The sequence below is a fragment of the Canis aureus genome, chromosome 16, assembly GCF_053574225.1.
Source record: "Canis aureus isolate CA01 chromosome 16, VMU_Caureus_v.1.0, whole genome shotgun sequence".
Lineage (NCBI taxonomy): Eukaryota > Metazoa > Chordata > Mammalia > Carnivora > Canidae > Canis > Canis aureus.
Genome location: NC_135626.1, coordinates 29404555 through 29423238, shown reverse-complemented (window position 1 = coordinate 29423238; position 18684 = coordinate 29404555). Strand labels below are relative to the sequence as shown.

The 18684-nt window shown below is 41.6% G+C and overlaps 1 protein-coding gene across 1 annotated transcript; it reads right to left on the bottom strand.

Annotated features, from left to right (window-relative positions):
* Positions 1-1382: 1382 nt before the first annotated feature.
* COIL (coilin) lies at positions 1383-18115 on the bottom strand. The gene is made up of 7 exons (XM_077852604.1): positions 17840-18115; positions 10020-11133; positions 9810-9896; positions 9329-9376; positions 6947-7016; positions 3930-4018; positions 1383-2350 (listed from the first exon to the last, which is right to left on the bottom strand). The coding sequence occupies exons 1-7, from the start codon at positions 18082-18084 to the stop codon at positions 2267-2269; spliced, it is 1737 nt and encodes a 578-aa protein (XP_077708730.1). The 5' UTR covers positions 18085-18115; the 3' UTR covers positions 1383-2266.
* Between the last annotated feature and the right edge of the window lie 569 nt (positions 18116-18684).

The window sequence follows — 18684 nt, the reverse complement described above, 5'->3', positions numbered from 1 at the left end:
AAAGAAAATGGAAATTTATTGGATACAGTATTTTTCTATCATACTGCATCTGTCAAAAAGGTTGTGCCCTCTAATTTGACATCATGACCCTTCTAGTAACTTGAAAAACACCACTAGAGAGGAGAAAGGGGACTCATAAACTGATTATAATCTTGAAGAAAAGACACCCTGAGGTCAACACTTCCATTTGGTCAATGCTTACTATCTTTTTTTAACTGAAATGTAATTGACATGTAACAGTTTCAGGTGCACATGACTCGATATTTGCATATACCCTTTGCAAAACAATAACTACAATAAACCTAGTTAACATCTACCACTATGTATGGAAAACATTTTGCAATGAGAACTTCTAAGATCTATTCTCCTAGAAACTGTCAAGTATAGAATATCGTATTATTAACTATAGTCACCATGCTGTACATTACATGCCCATGACTGATTTTATAACTGGAAGCTTGTACCTTTTACCCCTTTTGCCCAATTTGCCCACCCCTCACCCCCTACCACTGACAACCATGAATCTGTTCTCAGTATTTGAATTCGTTTTGGCGGGGGAGCAGGGGAATGATGGTGGTGATGGTGGTGATGTTTAGATTGCATATAGAAGTGAGACTATACAATATCTTTCTCTGACTTACTTCACTTAGCATAGTGCCCTCAAGGTCCATCCATGTTGTCGCAAATGGCAAGATTTCATTCCTTTTCATGGTTGAATAAAAAGTACATACATATACATATACCACATTTTCTTTATCCGTTCATCTGTCGATGGACACTTGTTTCTGTATTTTGCCTATTGTAAATAATGCTGCAACAAACATAGGGATGCATACTGGCTGCACCAAATTTATATTCCCACCAACAGTGGATTCCCTTTCCTCCACACTCTCACCAACACGTGTTATTTCTTGTCTTTTTGATAATATCCATTCTAACAGTTCTGAGGTGATACTGAGGTTTTGATTTGCATTTCCCTGATAATTGATAATGAATGATATTGAACATTTATTCATATGCCTGCTGCCACTTACTAGTTACCTTGTTTTTCAGATCCTGGAAAGAAAGTGTGCTACGCAAGAACCCTAGTGCCAAGATCCAATCATTCACGTTGATCTCACTCCTTCTGGAGTAACACTTCCCATTACAGATCAATAAATACACATTTGATACACATCAATGTCATGCAGGTTAAAACTGGACAGCACCACCGGCCCAATAGCTCCTAGATCTAATGCATCTCATTGGACTAAGCTTTGCAACGATAGACTCTTCAGTCAAAGCAAACTTTCCTGTTCCAGAACATTTGTATCTCTCGTGTTATTGTGAAATAAGATGGCAGTTTACAATACTCAACTAAACATGATGACTCAGCATGGAAGTTTAGTTCAATATGATTTTATTTAAAAATTTGCAAAGCTGAAGAGGAACCTAATCTTTGTTAAAAGGAAGCAATTTTCACAGTATATATTTAGCCATTTTAGCTTTGTGTTGAATAATAACAGAAACCAGAGTTTCTGTTCAGTCCTCACTCCAGCACACTCAGCCAGGTGCTTGGGATCTTGTAGTAAGATAACAGGTTCCCTGGCCTGAACTCATAGGAAATCCCCTCACCCAGGTGGAATACCAGTTCGTCCCCAGGCAAACATACAAAGTCTTATTTTCATTGCTCTACCCAGGGCTCTGGAAATCCTCAATTTTAAAGTTGAGAAAAATGTGAAAGGATTCCTTAACTCATCGCCTGCAACAAACCCAGTTACTTTTAAATTCTTGACAGTTACAAGTATAAAATACTTGCAATTTATAAGATGTTCCACATTTAATGGAACAACTCGAATGTTAAAAAAATTAGGTCAAGTAACATGCTTTTATGTTTTAAAATGTTACTTAATAGAACTTACTGAGACAAGATATGCAGCATTTTCTTGTACTTGGTGTTATAAACTCCTACTGACGTTGGCTACTTGATGGTCAAAAAATAAATAAAAAAAGAGAAGAAACCATATATACTGATATATAACAATGCCTGCAGGGAATGTCATGTTTTAAATTTTGTTACTGAAATTAAGCCTGGAAGAAGAAAAAAAAGATCTACAAAAAGCATATCCATGTTATTTTAAATGATGAGGTAGATTTTTTTTCCTATGCAGTAAAGTGAACAAAAAATGCATACAACTTTCGAATCTTTTTTTTTTTTCTTAAAGTTCAGGTTATAGTCGCTTTCACCAACAAAACATTTATAAACTATGAGGTGGAGAGGTCATCCTCAAGCAGGCTCTGTACTTGGTGTGGTACTCAGAGATTCAACAATCAATCTTGGGTCAATCAACTCCCTCCAAAAAACAGTGATCTGGGGAAAAACACAAAATATTTGGTTTAGAGGTTTCATTTTGAGGTCACAGAAATTTTAGTTGGTTAAAAACTTCAGTCAAGTAAATTTCCATTTGTGCAGAATTGGCTGAAGAAGACCTGGAATGATCTGAGTCCCAGTAAGCTGAGTTCAATTAGGACAGAAGCACCTGTTTACCTAGAATGCAACTACACTTTAAACACATTTCACAAAAAATAAATAAATAAATAAAATAAATAAACACATTTCACCCTTCTCTCATTTCAAGCAGGGGGTGGGATGGGCTAGGGTGTGGGGCAGCTGGTTACCCAGGGTCAAGAGGATTTGCCCAACCAGACCCTGTGGCTCAGTGGCAGATATGGCCCATTAGGGTTATTACTGGACTCCTGATGTTCCTTTGCACAGCTCTACAGTTCCTATCCTTTGCTACCTAAATCTAGGCGGTTCAGGTTTTACCAAGAGCAAATACTAACGCTTGGCCATGTGGATGAATCACGAGGGCCATCTAGTGTCAGAGAAAGGTTAATGAATGACAGGCTCTGCTTCAGGCCCCATTTAATAAGGCATAGAGAGGAAAGCTTCCAAGGTTTAATTTTCCAATGTAGTTTCCAAGAATACATTTCAACAAAAAAGTGAACAGGCATACATTGCAAATAAAGAAGTACAGGAGACTTGGCCAAATCTGCTGATCCCACAGACCCTAAAAATGTATTTTTGGAATAAATCCCTAAAAGTGTCATCTATCCTAAAGACAAAGCAAAACATAGTCTGGTTAGGGTTTCTACAAGTTTACATTTCTAAAATGTGACTTTTCAATACTGAAAGTTACAGAATAATAACCATAACATTTCAAATATAAACACCTTAAGAGGAAGCATTTTCTTAAATATAAATTCTATTTAGCTTAATGTTAGCACAGCCTCATGAGTCAGTCATTGCCAGCAACTCTGGAAGTCTGGCTGCCTAAAAGCTCTAAACCAGATATTTCCTAAAATGGCACTTTAAGGATTTAAGCAGAAGTCAAAAGACAGAATCGTCATTTTATGTCATTCTTTGAAACCATCTATGCTGTTGTAAGTCACAATCACAGTAACAACCGGGAGGTAGTAGTAACTACAGGGAGGCATGATGGAGACTTCCAGGGGGGCTGTTATTAATGTTCTGCTTCTTGACCTAGGTGCTGGTGATATGGGTATGTTCATTTGTGACAACTGTTCAAGCTATATATTTAAGTATACTTTTCTCAATGTATATATCAATAAAGTTTTTTAAATACACTATTCTTTTCTACCAAAACTGTGACATAACTACGATTTTATGCAACTCTATAGTCTTCAATAAGACTTTGCTATTTGTGCGCCTTGTCACATAGGCTCTTTGAGATCCAAGATGGCACCCTAACTTGGCACTGGACACTGAAACTGCCACCCTGTAGGCAGACCAGGGATCCCAGGGCCTACATCTTTTATGGCTTTAACATAGGCAGTTCAGGAAGCTGCAATGTCACCTTCCAGACCACCAGGAGCCAGTGGAGAGAGAATGAACAACCAAGCAATCCCAAGAAGAGAAGCGTGCCTACCCTCTTCTCCTGCGTCACAGCGTACTCCACTACCTCAGTTCCGTTTTCGTTGTGATAAACCAAATCAAATTTCCCAGGTTCTTTCATGGCTGAAACCAGATGGTAGGAAGGAGAGACAATAAGTCATTTCCCGGTAGTGAAAATGTTCATCTACAGGGAACTTATATCATTAGAAAAACAACCACAAACAAACTGTCCACTGATGTAGAGGCTGGGTATGCACATGAAAGCATGGAGTGCTCAGTGACAGGAGACCCTTAAAAAACCCTGTAACAAAAAAACAAAACAAAAAAACAAACAAACAAAAAAAACTGTAACAGCAGAGGTAGTTTCTTGGTCATTTATCAGAGACAATCTTTCCTTCATCAAAAAATAAACAAGCTTGTCACCCTGTTATTAGTACTCTCAGAAAAAAAAATATATGTGTAACCATTAGATAATCCAAAAGATCATTGATATGTTCCAGCAGGGAAAGGCAATATGAATTCTGCAAAATTTGTCTATCTTGCTCTGTGTCCTCAGAAATTAAACATGCTTACAACTTGGTAATACAGCAGTCCTCACTTTGTATGGTAGTGTGAGGCTACAAAAATGACCTTGCAGGCTGAAATCATGCAAAACAATCTGAATAATCAAATGGGGAAAATTATCAGGACCTTTTAAAAATTGTCAAAACATTAAAACCTATTGTACTGGGAGATGAAAAAAAGAGTAAATATAGTACACTGTAATCTAAAACACCAGAAAGACTAAGAATTAATGTCCTATTTCTTTGTTAAGAAACTTATGTGGGTACTTGGCTTGCTTAGTCGGTAGAGTTGTGTAACTCTTGATCTTGGGTTTGTGAGTCTGAACCCACACTGGGTGTAAAGGTTACTTAAAAATAAACATCAAAAAAAAAAAAAAACATAAAAAAAAAAAAAGGAAATGTATCAAGAGTGGTTTGAATAGTGCTTGCTTTCCTGTCACGTAACAGCACAGGGTAACAATCTTTTCTACACCTTGCAGAACCAACAGACTCCTAAGTGTGGATGAGCTTTGAGTATTTTATCCTTTGAGCTCTTAGCATGAACATGAAATAGCTCTCAGAGCTCCTCTGTTGCTTTTTTGCAATTGTGTGACATTTTTGCTGATGTTACTTTGGGGACCTCTTCATCCCTTTTGTTACCACCACCCTTCCTCATTTATGTCAAGGAGTTCACATAAACTGCAGTGCCAACATCCCTTTGGTTAGCTGTTTCTTCTAACCCCACTTCATTTGAACTCCTCTTGGATGTAACCTCCAGAATCATCACTTTTTGCTTCTTTGTTGTACTTTCATCTTTCTTGACCAATTCCCTATCTCAATTAACTATTTTTGTAAAATGCCATGTAGGAGGCAGCACAGCTACATGCATTGCTGGGTGTATGGAAACAGAGTAACAGATGCACAGTGACCAATCACCAGGAGACTTGGAAGTGATGTGATTGGTCACTAATCATGATGGGCATCTGTAATTTACAGTGATTTGTGGACCAAAAAGCTAGCAGTACTTTATGCAGTTATTCACAGTTCACAGCATACCTAATATCATTGAAACTGTTGTTATTTAACCAAGCCAAGGTAACTAAAGTTCATATATATATATCAGAACCATGCAAAGTGAGGACTATCTGTATTTCTATTAGTGAACAGATAAAGCCATTTCTAGATGCTCCAAAGAAGAAAAGTCTAATTGGATGTTCTGTCAATCACCTGAGACAAGCAGTGCTCAGGCTGTGTCCATGGAATCTGACCATGAACAAACTTCTCTGTCCACCATTCCTAGGAAGGGAGATTTCTTCAAATAAAACCTAATCAAAAGAAAGCTAGAAAACCAATTTAAGTTATATCTAATCATTTACTTAATATAAGGGGATTCTGCTGGAAAACTTTAACTTCTGTGTACTGGAGCTTTGAATCTTCTACCCACTACAATACTTAAATACAAACAGAATACAACTAATTGCCTTAGGGTCTGCTAAAGAAAGAGGGATCTCTCCTGCTCCCTGGCCAGGAACCCCTATAACACAACACAACTGAAGCCATATACAGTAAAAGCTCTCTTATTCCTAGATTTTAGAACCAATAACAGGTGAAGTGAATCGGAGATAAAGAAGGGAAGCAGGGACGCCTTTGGCTTCAGGGTGTTATCCTGGAGTCCCAGAATTGAGTCCCGCATGGGGCTCCTTGCATGGAGCTTGCTTCTCCCTCTGCCTATGTCTCTGCCTCTCTCTCTCTCTCTTTCTGTGTCTCTCATGAATAAATTTTAAAAATCTTAAAAAAAAAAAAAAAAGGCAGGGAAGCATCTGAATTAATGTGTGAGAGTGTGTGCGCACATACACTTTAGACATTTTATTTTAACTTAACACACAAAAGTATGTTCATTTGCTAATCTTTTGAAATAGAGCTGAGTAGGCCTTAGGAGCCCACTGACTAGTCATCTCTCTTTTATAAACCATATACTTAAAGTATGTCTGCAATTTCTACAATTTCCAGTTCTGAGTTTTTTTTTTTTTTTTAAAGGGATGCAAGAATGCAAAAACACTAGCAAGGCAGTCTAAGTTCAGAATCATTCTAGATTTTTATCAAATTCCTCCCAATCTCTTACAGCAGATCCACTCATGCACAATTCAATAGTATATTTCTTAGTTACACTCTTGGGTCTGCATTCAATTTGGGTTTCACAGAAATAATTCTTTTTATAATCAGTGTATATGAGTTTATGTAATTTTTATGAAATTACATAATTACAGGAATAAGAACAACTTGCCCAACAGCTTTGGAAACAAACCCAACAACCCTTAGCAGCCACACACCTCCACTAGGAGGAGCATAGGTCCCAAGGGCTTACTCTGTGCTGGGGGTGGGTGGAGGGGGTTAGTGGAGATAGCCACAGAGGCCAAGGCAGGGAGCAGCCCCTGAGTATAAAAGCTATGTAGAAAGCAAAGTAGATATGAAGAGCCTAAATTTTCAAATTCTTTTCTAGAAAACTCACCAGGTAAGGATGAAAGAATTTCTATATCTACTTGCTGGGTCTCTGGATTGTGGCTTAGTATTTTTCCTTCCTTTCAAAAATAAAAGTCCAAGTCAAAAACCAACATGTGAAACACTTCAAATATACTAAAACCACCGAATTATACAATTCAAAATGGTTAAAATTGTCAATTTTACATTATATAAATTTTATCTCAGTATTCAAACTTTCTATTAATAAATCAACTTGTAGGAGAAATAAAACTCCCACACCCCAAGCCAATATTTCCCCTGGTCTAAATCATCCCAGGGGCAAGTACCACACATATAGGCATAGCTCCTGTAGCCCAAAGCCTGCTAATTATTCAAACTAGCCAATTCTAAACTGCTCCCCCATCTTGCCTTGCCTATCCCAAGGAAATCCCAATAAAGTCCCTGGCCCAGGTTCTGGGCCTCTGCCTACCTCTGTCTCTGAATGGCACCCAGATGCTTTCCCCCAGGGGCCTGCACAGCACGGCATTCTCTGCCCCCTCAGGAAATATAAGTAATAAATTCTTCTTTCATTGCACGGATTCCTGTGGTATCACTCAGTCACCTCTATTGATTAAAATCCCACATATAAGTATGTACACATGAGACAGGGTCAAGGGCAGAGGAGACTACATTCTTTGAAGACAGATTTGACTTCTGAAGCAAGCTTCAGGAAAACAACCAGTAATTGAGCTAGATAACAGCACTTGCGGTCAAAGCAAAAAAAAAAAAAAAGAAAAAAAAAAAAGTGGGACTGATTTTCACCCTGCAAATGGTTTTCAAAATAATTTCCAGAAAGTTCTAAAAATACTGGGAAAGTAAGCAGATAGCTTTCTAGGGTAATAACTGTGATGACCAACATTGATTTACTACGCATTTTTAAAAATCAGTATTATCTAGACTCATAATATGTAGAGGCTATAGGACATATCAATTCTATATTTATCTCTATTTCCTCATATATCACTATGGTAAGGTGACAAAACATCCTGGTTTGCCCTAGACAGGTCCATTTACATTTTCCTTCCAGGATAGTTATTAATATAATATTAACCCTTTTCACTCACAAGGAACCTGCTTTAGATAACTTCTATGTCACCTACATTAAGGGACTAAGATGAAAAATATGATAAAATACCAATTACCCAGAACTGACCTACCAAACCCCTTCATGAACTGATTCTTCTTCTAGTTTGCTTTTGAGGAAAGGTTCTTACCAGGATTTTAAAAGTTTTACAACGTTTTAAAAAAAAAAAAAAAAGGTCTTCCAAGGTATCAACTCAAATTAAATCAAATCTCCTTGTACTTTTTTTGTATTACTATGTTAACATTACTAATCATTGTTTTTTAAATGGTCTTATATTTTGCATATTACATCAAAATAAGAAATTATGCATTCTAACAAAATTTTGAAAGAGTGAAAAAGGGAAGGAAACATGTAATTCTGTAATCCCACTGGAGTAAAACTTTTCCTGAAGTATGATAAAGCTCATGCCAATGTGAAGTCCCACACAGATGCGTAGTGAATAAATTCCAAGGATAATATTTGTGGGTTACCTGTGGTTAACAGATAATGCAAAAGGGGCCATGTTTGACCATAAGAACCTGCAATAGGGATCCCTGAGTGGCACAGCGGTTTGGCGCCTGCCTTTGGCCCAGGACGCGATCCTGGAGACCCGGGATCGAATCCCACATCGGGCTCCCGGTGCATGGAGCCTGCTTCTCCCTCTGCCTGAGTCTCTGCCTCTCTCTCTCTGTGACTATCATAAATAAATAAAAATTAAAAAAAAAAAAAAAAGAACCTGCAATAATCCACAGTTATACCGATTGTTATGATGAAATTAATCAAATTTTCTGGCTGAGAACTATTTATTATTTCCTTTCAAAGTTTAGGTTCTGGGGGGAGTGGCATTCAGATAAGCTTGCAAGTACTGAAGCTGATTAGAAAAAAAGGACTTGAGCAGCTCGGGTGGCTCAGCGGTTTAGTGCTGCCTTCGGCCCTGGGCCTGATCCTGGGGACCTGGGATCAAGTCCCACGTCGGGCTCCCTGTATGGAGCCTGTTTCTCCCTCTGCCTATGTCTCTGCCTCTCTGCCCCTCTTTCTCTCTCTCTCTCTCTCTCGTGAATAAATAAATAAAATCTTTTTAAAAAAAAGCTTAAAACTCATCACTGCCCTACATCCATCCCCAAGTGCAAGGAAAACCCTGGGAGCTCCACGGTGAGACTATTAAAAAGTTTACATTTTGAAAATGTGCGCATCTTCTACTCGACATTATTTACTCCAAAAAATCAAAATTATCCATATTAGCAGCAGTAAATATGACTTCAGCTTCTTTAATATAAAGACAGTTATTTTTTAAATAAACAGCCTTACCTTGTAGTCAGAGACATCAGGAGAATAATCGGATGTTAGTTCCAAAAGCTAAAAAAGAAGAAAGAGCCCACAAATACACAAGCTCTGCAGTTCCTCTCCTCTGCCCCTGAGAAAATGTGCTGGGTTGGGGTACCCACCCCACCGCTCTGGGTGCCCTACCATGAACTTGTGGCAAAACAGGGGTTCTAGTGGAAAAGGTTTCTTTGGTTTGGGGCAGGAGGCTAGGAGGGCAGGTTTTGTGATTATATAAAGCTTTTTTTATTGAGCACTTGCTATGTTCCAGCACCAGGCTAAGCCATTTTTATTCATTCAGAAAACAGTAAGTAGGCACCTATTACATGCTAGGCACAAGAACAGGACAGATATGATCTGGAAAGGCTCTGTACACATATGCATATATAATTGTGACCTGCTAATGAGTAAATTTATTCGGAGGCAAGGTAATCTTCTTTGTTATAATTGTTATGGTTTCAAAATATACCTTAAAAGCAATCTTTTCTCCAACTTGAGGAGCAGCTGCTAACAGTGGTAACAAACTGTAGTCCTTCTTGTGTGTCTCTATTGGATTCTGAAAAACAGCATTAGTCATGTGACTTTGTTACTGGTGAAAAAAAGCAAACCTGTGACATCTACTCCAGACACACCCCATGGGAGAAGGGAAAGAGGTATGCTCAGGAGAAATAATACTTGCCTGGATAATAGTGGATGTGTTTGTTACCATTTCATTCAATTGTTGGTTCTTCTGATATTCAGCATTTCTATTTAACAGAAAGGAAACAGCCTGCCCTCGGCCTCGGCCTCTCCCCCGCATCCCCCGACCCCTAGCCCCCTTCCAAGAAAGAAGGTCCTCGCCTCTCCCCCAACCTCTGCCCAAAGTGGTGGGGAGAGTCACGTTGGGAGGAGGCCCAGGAGGGGCCTGCCTGACCCCGTTTGCGTCAGAGTGCTTCCACCCAGCAGCACTGGGAGTCTGTGCGCAGGGCCCCGGGCCAGGACAGCCTCGTCCGGCAAAGAGGCCTACTGGCTTTAGGAAACCTGCAGCGGGCTCTGGGGTACTCTTCGACACTGTGCACTGATCATCTGACTCTGAGCTAGAGTCGGAACTAGAAGATGATGTTCTGGTTGTCTTGCCCTTGACAGCAGGAGAGTTAAAGCCAATTTTAGTGGCAACTTTGTTTGCAGCTGTGGTTTTGGTAGAGAGTCCTTCCTTTGATATCTCAGTTGATATTTTTTCTGAGGAATTTCTGACCTCCAAGATGACATGGCTGAGACCATCACTGGTTGATTCATGATAGGACTCAGACTCTGAGGAGGAAATGGGACTATCTTTTGTACTAATGCCTGCACCACTTTTCCTTTTGGTTTTGATCAGGCTGCTTCTAGCAGGTGAGCCCTTTGGAGGACCACCGTTGGGGATGGCCCAGTCCTTTGCTGACTGTGCTTTGGAAGACCTGGAGTTCTTTGCCTGTTTTTTATATTCACATTTCTCCTTTCTCTTTGGTGATTTTCTTTTGGTTTCTTCGTCATCACCATCCACTACACTACACGTGGCTCTGTTTTTCCTCTTGCTTTTTTTCCTCACACTCAAATCTGTGACAGTTTTTGGTTCTAGGTCCAAAGTCTTCTCATCGTTATTGTTCTCTTGCCTCTTCCAATGCTTCTTTGAATTTTTATAATCTACTTCAGTTTCTTCACCCTCCTCCAACTTAAATGCCCTCTTCTTTGCTTTTCTAGGTAATAAATGACTATCATCACCATTCTTGACCGTCACGGTATTCTCAGCAGCTGCTCTATCTTCTAATTTAACTCTATCAAAACAACAAGAGAGAAGGCTGCAGTGAGTAATTCATAAGCATTTCTCCAGGACACAATTACATACTGAGATGACTGTAGACATTCCTGCCATCAGTCAATGAAAAAATGTCAAATCACTGAAGGATAAAAGACTCTTTTTGACAAACTGGCCTATGTGGTATCATGGTCAACTGTCAAACGACTAGTTTTATTTTATTTTTTTAAAATCTTCCTCTGTTGTTCTTTTTTTTTTTAAGATTTTATTTATTTATTTATTCATGAGAGACATAGAGACAGAGAGGCACAGACACAGGAAGAGGAAGAAGGCTCCATGCAAGGAGCCCGACATGGAACTCTATCCTGGGTCTCTAGGATCACACTCTAGGCCAAAGGTGGCGCTAAACCGCTGAGCCACCCAGGCTGCCCATGACTAGTTTTATTTATTGAATATCTACTCCATCCCAAATATTTTCTAGACCTTTTCTCTCATCTAAATGCCACATGAAGTAGGTTTCCATTTTAAAACAGATCAGACAAGTAAGCAACTCAAGATCCACAGTTAAGAGGCAGCAGAAATGGCATTCAAACCGTAGTTTGTCTAACTTCAAAGTTCAATCTTTCCACGCTACTATGTTACCTATTCCAAATGGTGATAATGCAGAGTACCCACTTTTGTTTTTATATATGGGCTGCTTTTTCTTAAAATCAGATTTTACTTTTATTTTGTTGAATTTTAGGAAAGAATTCTAACAATTCATAACAGCCATTATAAAATTCCATGATAACCTATGATGATTAATTTTATGTGTCAACTTGCCTGGGCCTCGGGTGCCCAGAGATTTGGTGACACATTGCTGGGTTTGTCTATGAGGGTGCTTCTAGATGAGATTAACATCTGAATTGGGAGACTAAATCAAAAAGATTGTCCACCCTAATGTGAGTGAGCCTCATCCAATCCACTGAATGCCTGAAGAGGGTCCCCTCTCTCTGCCTAACTGTCTGAGCTGTCAGCCTTCTCCTGCTTTCAGACTCAGACTAGGACTGGAACTTATACCATTGACTTCTCTGGACCTCAGGCCTTTGGACTTGGACTAGAAGTATATCATCGGTTCCCCTAGGTTTCCAGCCTGCCAAATGTAGATCTTGGGACCTCTGAGCCTCTATAATCTCATGAGCCAATTCCTTATAACACATTCAATTCTATATGTATTTATTATCTCCTATTTTATCTATTTCTCTGGAGAACCCTAACATACACTCCATCCAAAATGACTATTATAGTGAAGGAATTCTGTTGTTCGGTGAACTGGCAACAGCTAATTCTAATATGTGCAGTCCAATGATGGAAAGCTGAGAGTGTCCCCAATGTCAAGTATATAGTGGGGGCTCAAAATTGCCTGCTAAAAACAAACATTCTAGGGACGCCTGGGTGGCTCAGATGTTGGGTGTCTGCCTTTGGCTCAGGGCGTGATCCCGCAGTCCTGGGATCAAGTCCCGCATTGGGCTCCCTGCATGGAGCCTGCTTCTCCCTCTACCTCTGTCTCTGCCTCTCTCTCTCTCTCTGTGTGTCTCATGAATAAATAAATAAAATCTTTTTTTTTAATAAATAAAATCTTAAAAAAAAGACATTATACTTTTAATACATTTATATCTAGCTATACATTTCATCAAGTTTTCTTAGTGACCACAGAAAGATTAATCATATTTGAAAATAAGGTATAAGTGGTGGATAAGCAGATCAAGCATTTTTTTTTAAATGTTTATGGGATAGTAATGCTGTGATTTATTGCAATGTGGTAGTTGGAAAAAACATCCACTATTATTCTTCAGAGTACACAAATACACAGATATATACAAATCAAATTAAAATCAAAGCTACTTATATCAGGATAAAGAAAGAAATAAAAGTCCCTCTATTCCCAGGATGGACCTCAGCAACTAGCAGCAAGGAAGTAGTTCTCAAATGGGCAAAAACTAGGTTGGCATCCTGTGAACCCAAGAACCACTGAGGAACTTACAGAATATTGGATTGTCCCTTGACATTCTTAATTTGTTTTACCTGTAGCAATGTTATTGCTAAATATTCAAGCTTCAATTCTGAGGTAACCAATAAGGACCAATTTTTTCATCAAACTTTGAAAATGGTGGGACATCTGGGTGGCTCAGGAGTTGAGTGTCTGCTTTTGGCTCAGGGTGTAATCTAGCGATCTGGGATCAAGTCCCGCATAGGGCTCCTGGTGGGGAGCCTGCTTCTCCCTCTGCCTATGTCTCTGCCTCTCTTTCTCTCTCATGAATAAATAAATAAATCTTTTTTAAAAATTAAAAAAAAAAACTTTGAAAATGGTTGCAATACTCTTGGTTCAGTCACTGTGGCTCATTAAATCACTGGAACACAGCACCTGCTGCCTTTCAGAGGAGCTTGTTACACCATCATGCTTTCAAAAGCAGCCCTTGGCACTACCTCAACCATTCTGAAGGCATCTATCTGTGGATATTGATATGAAGGTATGACCTGTGACTACTACAGCCTCACTATCTCCCATTCCTGAGAAGAAGCATTTCTATTTGGAACACTGTAAGATTGAGAGACAAAATGTCATCCAGAGGATGAGAAACAGTTCACCTGGGTCTGCTGAGTTACCATTCCTTTTAGAGAATACACTCTCCCTGGCAATTCCTTTATTTCTCTACTTGGATCACAGACAACAAATGTAGCCGTCCTTGTACAAAGAGAAGTGAATTACCTAGGTAATTAGCAATGAAAGAGATTTAATTCCAAGAAATTTTTAAAACAGACTCTCCACCGTTGATGCACTCTTTGGACAAACTGGGTAGTATTATCAAAATGAGAGGCGCTTCCTTTATTTATTTATGTATTTAAGATTTATTTATTTGAGAGAGCACGCACCCAAGCAAGTGGGGGGAAGGGCAGAGGGAGAGAATCTTTAAGCAGTCTCCCCCACTGAGCACAGAGCCCAACTTATGGGCTTCAGTCTCAGGACCCATGAAATCATGACCTGAGCAGAAACCAAGAGTCAGATGCTTGACCAACTGAGCCACCCAGCCACCCGAAAATGCAAGGTACTCCCTTTAAGTGTGAAATTTCACTTCTAGGATTCTATCACAGAGAAATACAGCCACGCCCAACTGCACAGCCAGATACCCCAAACCCACCGCCTACCAAGGCCAAAGTGATTGGATTCAAATCCTTCTTCTGCCACTTTAAGTAAAATTTTTAAATATTACCTCATTTGTAAAAATGGGAATAGTGATAATTATAATATTCAGATGAACTATCATATGTTTAGAGCAGTGCCAGACTCTGAACAAGTAGTATCCAAATGTTAACTCTAATTTTTATTAAAACAATAATTATAAGTCCTCTGACAGCAGGAGTTGGTGGGTTTTTAATGAATTTGTCTCAAGAAATGGGGGTGAAGGCAGCCCCAGTGGCGCAGCGGTTTAGCGCCGCCTGCAGCCGGGGCGTGATCCTGGAGACCCGGGATCGTCGGACTCCCTGCATGGAGCCCACTTCTCCCTCTGCCTGTGTCTCTGTCTCTGTCTGTGTGTGTGTGTGTTTGTCTCTATGAATAAATAAAATCTTTAAAAAGAAAAAAAAAAAGCATTCTACTTAAAAAAAAAAAAGAAATGGGGGTGAAATTCAATAAGAAAAGTAAAAAGGTAGAGCTGCACTCTCTTTGGGTCCCCTCAGTCCCTGCAGGCTCCTTCCTGCCTGGCTGCTGCATTATCACCTTCATAGAGGTCAAGTTACTTGACCAAGGGAACACAGCTAATGAGTTATGATTCAAACTAGGGTTCTGACTCCAGACCGTGAACTTTTAATCATTCTGCTCTCTTGCTTTTCACACAATACTGAACAAAAGTAACTCATATTGTTGGCATAAATACAGACCTATACAACTTTTTCTGGAGGCCAATTTGACAGTACTTATCAAATTTTAAAATCTGACCAAAAAGTACCTCTTCTAGGAATGTATGCTGCTGAACCACTGCCCAAGTACACAAAGATGTACAAGACCATTCACTACAGCAGTACGTACCAGTGAAAAACAGAAAACAACTGTCATGGGGGCAAGCTGGCTGGCTCAGTCAATGCAGCATGTGACTCTTGATCTTGGGGTTATAAGTTTGAGCCCCACATTGTATGTAGAGATTACTTAAAAATAAAAATCTTAAAAAAAAAAAAAGCCATGGTCTAAATATTTGTGTCGCTGCAAAATTTATATGCTGAAATCCTAACTGCCAAATGTGATGGACTTAGGAGGTGGGGACTTTAGAAGGTGCTTATGTAATGAGGGTGGAATCCTCACGAACCAGATTAGTGCTCCTATAAGACAGACCCTACAGCCCTCCCTAGTCCCTTCTGCAGTGAGGGCACAGTGAGAAGGTGCCATCTATGAACCAGAAAGCAAGCCTCACCAGACACTGAATCTGCTGGCATCTTGATCTTGTACTCCCCAGCCTCTAGAACTGTGAGAAATAAATGCCTGTTATTATAGCAGCCCAAATGAATTAAGGTAACCTAATACATCCATTAGTAACAGGTTGGTTAAATAAATTGACATGGTCATGTAAAAGAATACTACACGGCATTTAAAAAGAATGATTACCCCAAACTTAACTGAGGATACTTCTAGACAGGGGGGATGTGGGAAGAATATGAGAGAAGACAAATAAGGAACTTTTTACCCTGAACTATTTTGAAATATTTTTTTTTTCATCTGTCAGAGTAGAAAAAGTCAGGTTCTGGGGGCTTCAAAGAATGGGCTATGAGGAAATGGCCGTGGCACTGGGGAGAATCCTTGCAAGCCTCCTGCTCCACCGTTCTTCATTAGATTTTTCTCAGTACTCCCAGCAATCGTACAGAATCCTTCTGCGGTGAGACTTCTCTCTTCACTGAGTCAGGTTAGCTTTTGCCTCTACAACTCTCCTGTGCCATCTAACATGTCCATCAAGGAACTGTGAAATTCCCTGACCATTTGTGTTCCACGATGACCTCTCTCCCTTCTCAATCATCTTCTGCACTTAGCAGCACAACCTAGTATAATTATCCAGGCTGACTGCCTGAATCACTCCAGAAAGTAATATGCAGAGGCATGAAACTAGTTATTTTGGTCTACTCCCACAATATTAGGAACCTTTAAGAAAAGAGACTATGCTTTCTTCTGTAGCTCTGAAGAAAGGTGAAATCTGTTGAAAGACAGAATGACTGAAAATAGGAAACCACAAAAATATACAAAATTTTTCCAAATTCAGTTTTTTCCTAAAGTCCACCCCCCATCTATCACTGAAGCCAGCTGCAGAGGTTATCTCTTATCACACACAATTATGCATTTGAAGTGTTTAAGAGAAATTCTGCCTGCCATTGTGCTGTATTTATTTCTTCTTCTAACAGCTGTCATGGATTGCTTTTGACATTAATTTCATCAGAAAGAGTATAATTCCCAGGGATCCCTGGGTGGATCAGAGGTTAAGCGCCCGCCTTCAGCCCAGGGTGCGATCCTGGAGTCCCAAGATCGAGTCCCGCGTCGGGCTCCCTGCATGGAGCCTGCTTCTCCCTCCGCCTGTGTCTCTGCCTCTCTCTCATGAAAAATAAAATCTTTAAAAATAAAGAGTATAATTCCCAGATGATTCATTAATTGAGGTATAACTGCAGTTAGTGAGCAGCAAATTATTAATTCATTAGACATGGTATAGTTCAGGGGCGCGGGGGTGGCTCGGTCCGTTCAGCGACCTTCAGCTTAAGTTAGGATCCCAGGGTCCTGGGACAGAGCCCCACCCACTCCGGGCGCCTGCTCGGCAGAGAGCCTGCTTCTCCCTCTCCCTCTCCCGCTCCCCCTACTTGTGCTCGCGCTGTCAAATAAATAAATAAAATCCTAAAAAAAAAAATGTAAACAGGCAAGATAGTTCTGAATAGGAGGGGGAGGCGGTCCTTGCAATTGAATTGTAAATGTTTAGGGACGCCCGGGTGGCTCAGCGGTTTAGCGCCCGCCTTGGGCCCGGGCCTGATCCTGGAGACCCGGGATCGAGTCCCACGTCGGGCTCCCTGCATGGAGCCTGCTTCTCCCTGTGCCTGTGTGTGTCTCGTGAACAAATAAATAAAACCTTTAAAAAAAAAAAAAAAGAGGCCCTGAATAAATTAGTCCAAAAATCCAAACTGATACGATCACGTCTTAGCATTTTATCAACACAAATCAACCACACGTATACGTTTCATACCACAACGGCGCCTGGATACGCAGCATCATTTTTTTTTTTTGACTTCTAAAAGCACATTTAAAACCATGTTCTTTTCCGAGTCGCAAGCCACAAGGTCCCAAACGCCGTGTAAAAGAACCACAGAGCCCCCACGAGCGGCGGCGGCGGCGGCGACGGCGACGCGTCGGTCTCCGCGGGTCTCACAGGCGCGCGAAGGCAGGGCGAACCGCACGCTCCGGAGAGAACACGGCGGACGCGGTCCGCCTGGGCGCCGCGCTCTGGGCGCTCTGGGCGCTCCGGGCCCGTCGCTCCGGCCGCGCCGCCCGACAGCCCCGCCCCCCACCCACGCGCGGCCTCCCGGGACCCCCCGCGCCCGGGGCCTGCGCAGGCGCGCCCCGGCCTCCCCCCTCCCCCGCACCGCACCGCACCGCGGGCCTGCGCAGGCGCGGCCCCGGCCCCCCCCCCCCCGCCCGCGCCCCCGCGCCCCCGCGCCGCGCGCACCTGAGGCAGTCGTTGTCTCGTACCAGGCGCGCGCTCTCGGCCGGGGGCAAGAGCCCCCCCTCCAAGTAGAGGCCCAGGAGCGCCCCAGAACTGAAGCCGAAGCGCTGGCGGATGAGACTAATGAGATCCGTGACCACTCGGCATCTGTTCAAGTCGACAAGAAGCCAGAAGGCCGTGCAGTGCGGGGTCGCTGGCGGCGGATAATCAAACTGAAGCCGTAGCCTAACCGTCTCGGAGGCCGCCATCTTGCCCGGTGCTCAACGGAAGCCGAGAGGCTCCACAGGGCTACGGAGAGGCGTGCTCGGCGGCCCGCCCCCGACGGCCTGTTAACGTGTGCCCCCTATGGGCGCCAAGTGGCTACTACAGGCTCCGCACCCCGCGACAACGCCGTGGGGCTTGCGGGCCTCAATTCGGGTCGTCCCTGGGCTAGGAAAGAGGATAAGTGAATCCCTGTCCCGCTGAGCTCTGTGCGGGGTCCGAATTTAGGCAACTCTCTGGATAAACAAGCACTGCTCAGGGATCCCTGGGTGGCTCAGAGGCTTAGCGCCGCCTTCAGCCCGGGGCGTGATCCTGGAGTCGTGGGATCGAGTCCCTCGTCGGGCTCCCTGCATGGAGCTTGCTGCTCCCTCTGCCTGTGTCTCTGCCTCTCTCTCTCTCTCTCTCTCTCTATGTGTGTCTCTCATGAATAAATAAATAAAATCTTAAAAAAATAAGCACTGCTTAGTAGTTGTCTTCTAAGATATTTGCTTTTGTACAGAAAAGAATCTCAAAAAACAGTAATCCCCCCCCAATACATTTAATTGACAAAATTTTTCATGCAATTCCCAGTGTATTGTAAATGTCGC

Bases quoted from the DNA above. Each gene is read 5' to 3' on its own strand.
- COIL (XM_077852604.1), bottom strand. From the start codon at position 18,084: ATGGCGGCCTCCGAGACGGTTAGGCTACGGCTTCAGTTTGATTATCCG. The intron at 7,017-9,328 runs GTAAGGCTGTTT...TATTTTTGAAAG, and splicing joins CTGATGTCTCTGACTACAAG to GAAGGAAAAATACTAAGCCA. The intron at 2,351-3,929 runs GTAGGCACGCTT...GTTTTTCCCCAG, and splicing joins CTGTGACGCAGGAGAAGAGG to ATCACTGTTTTTTGGAGGGA.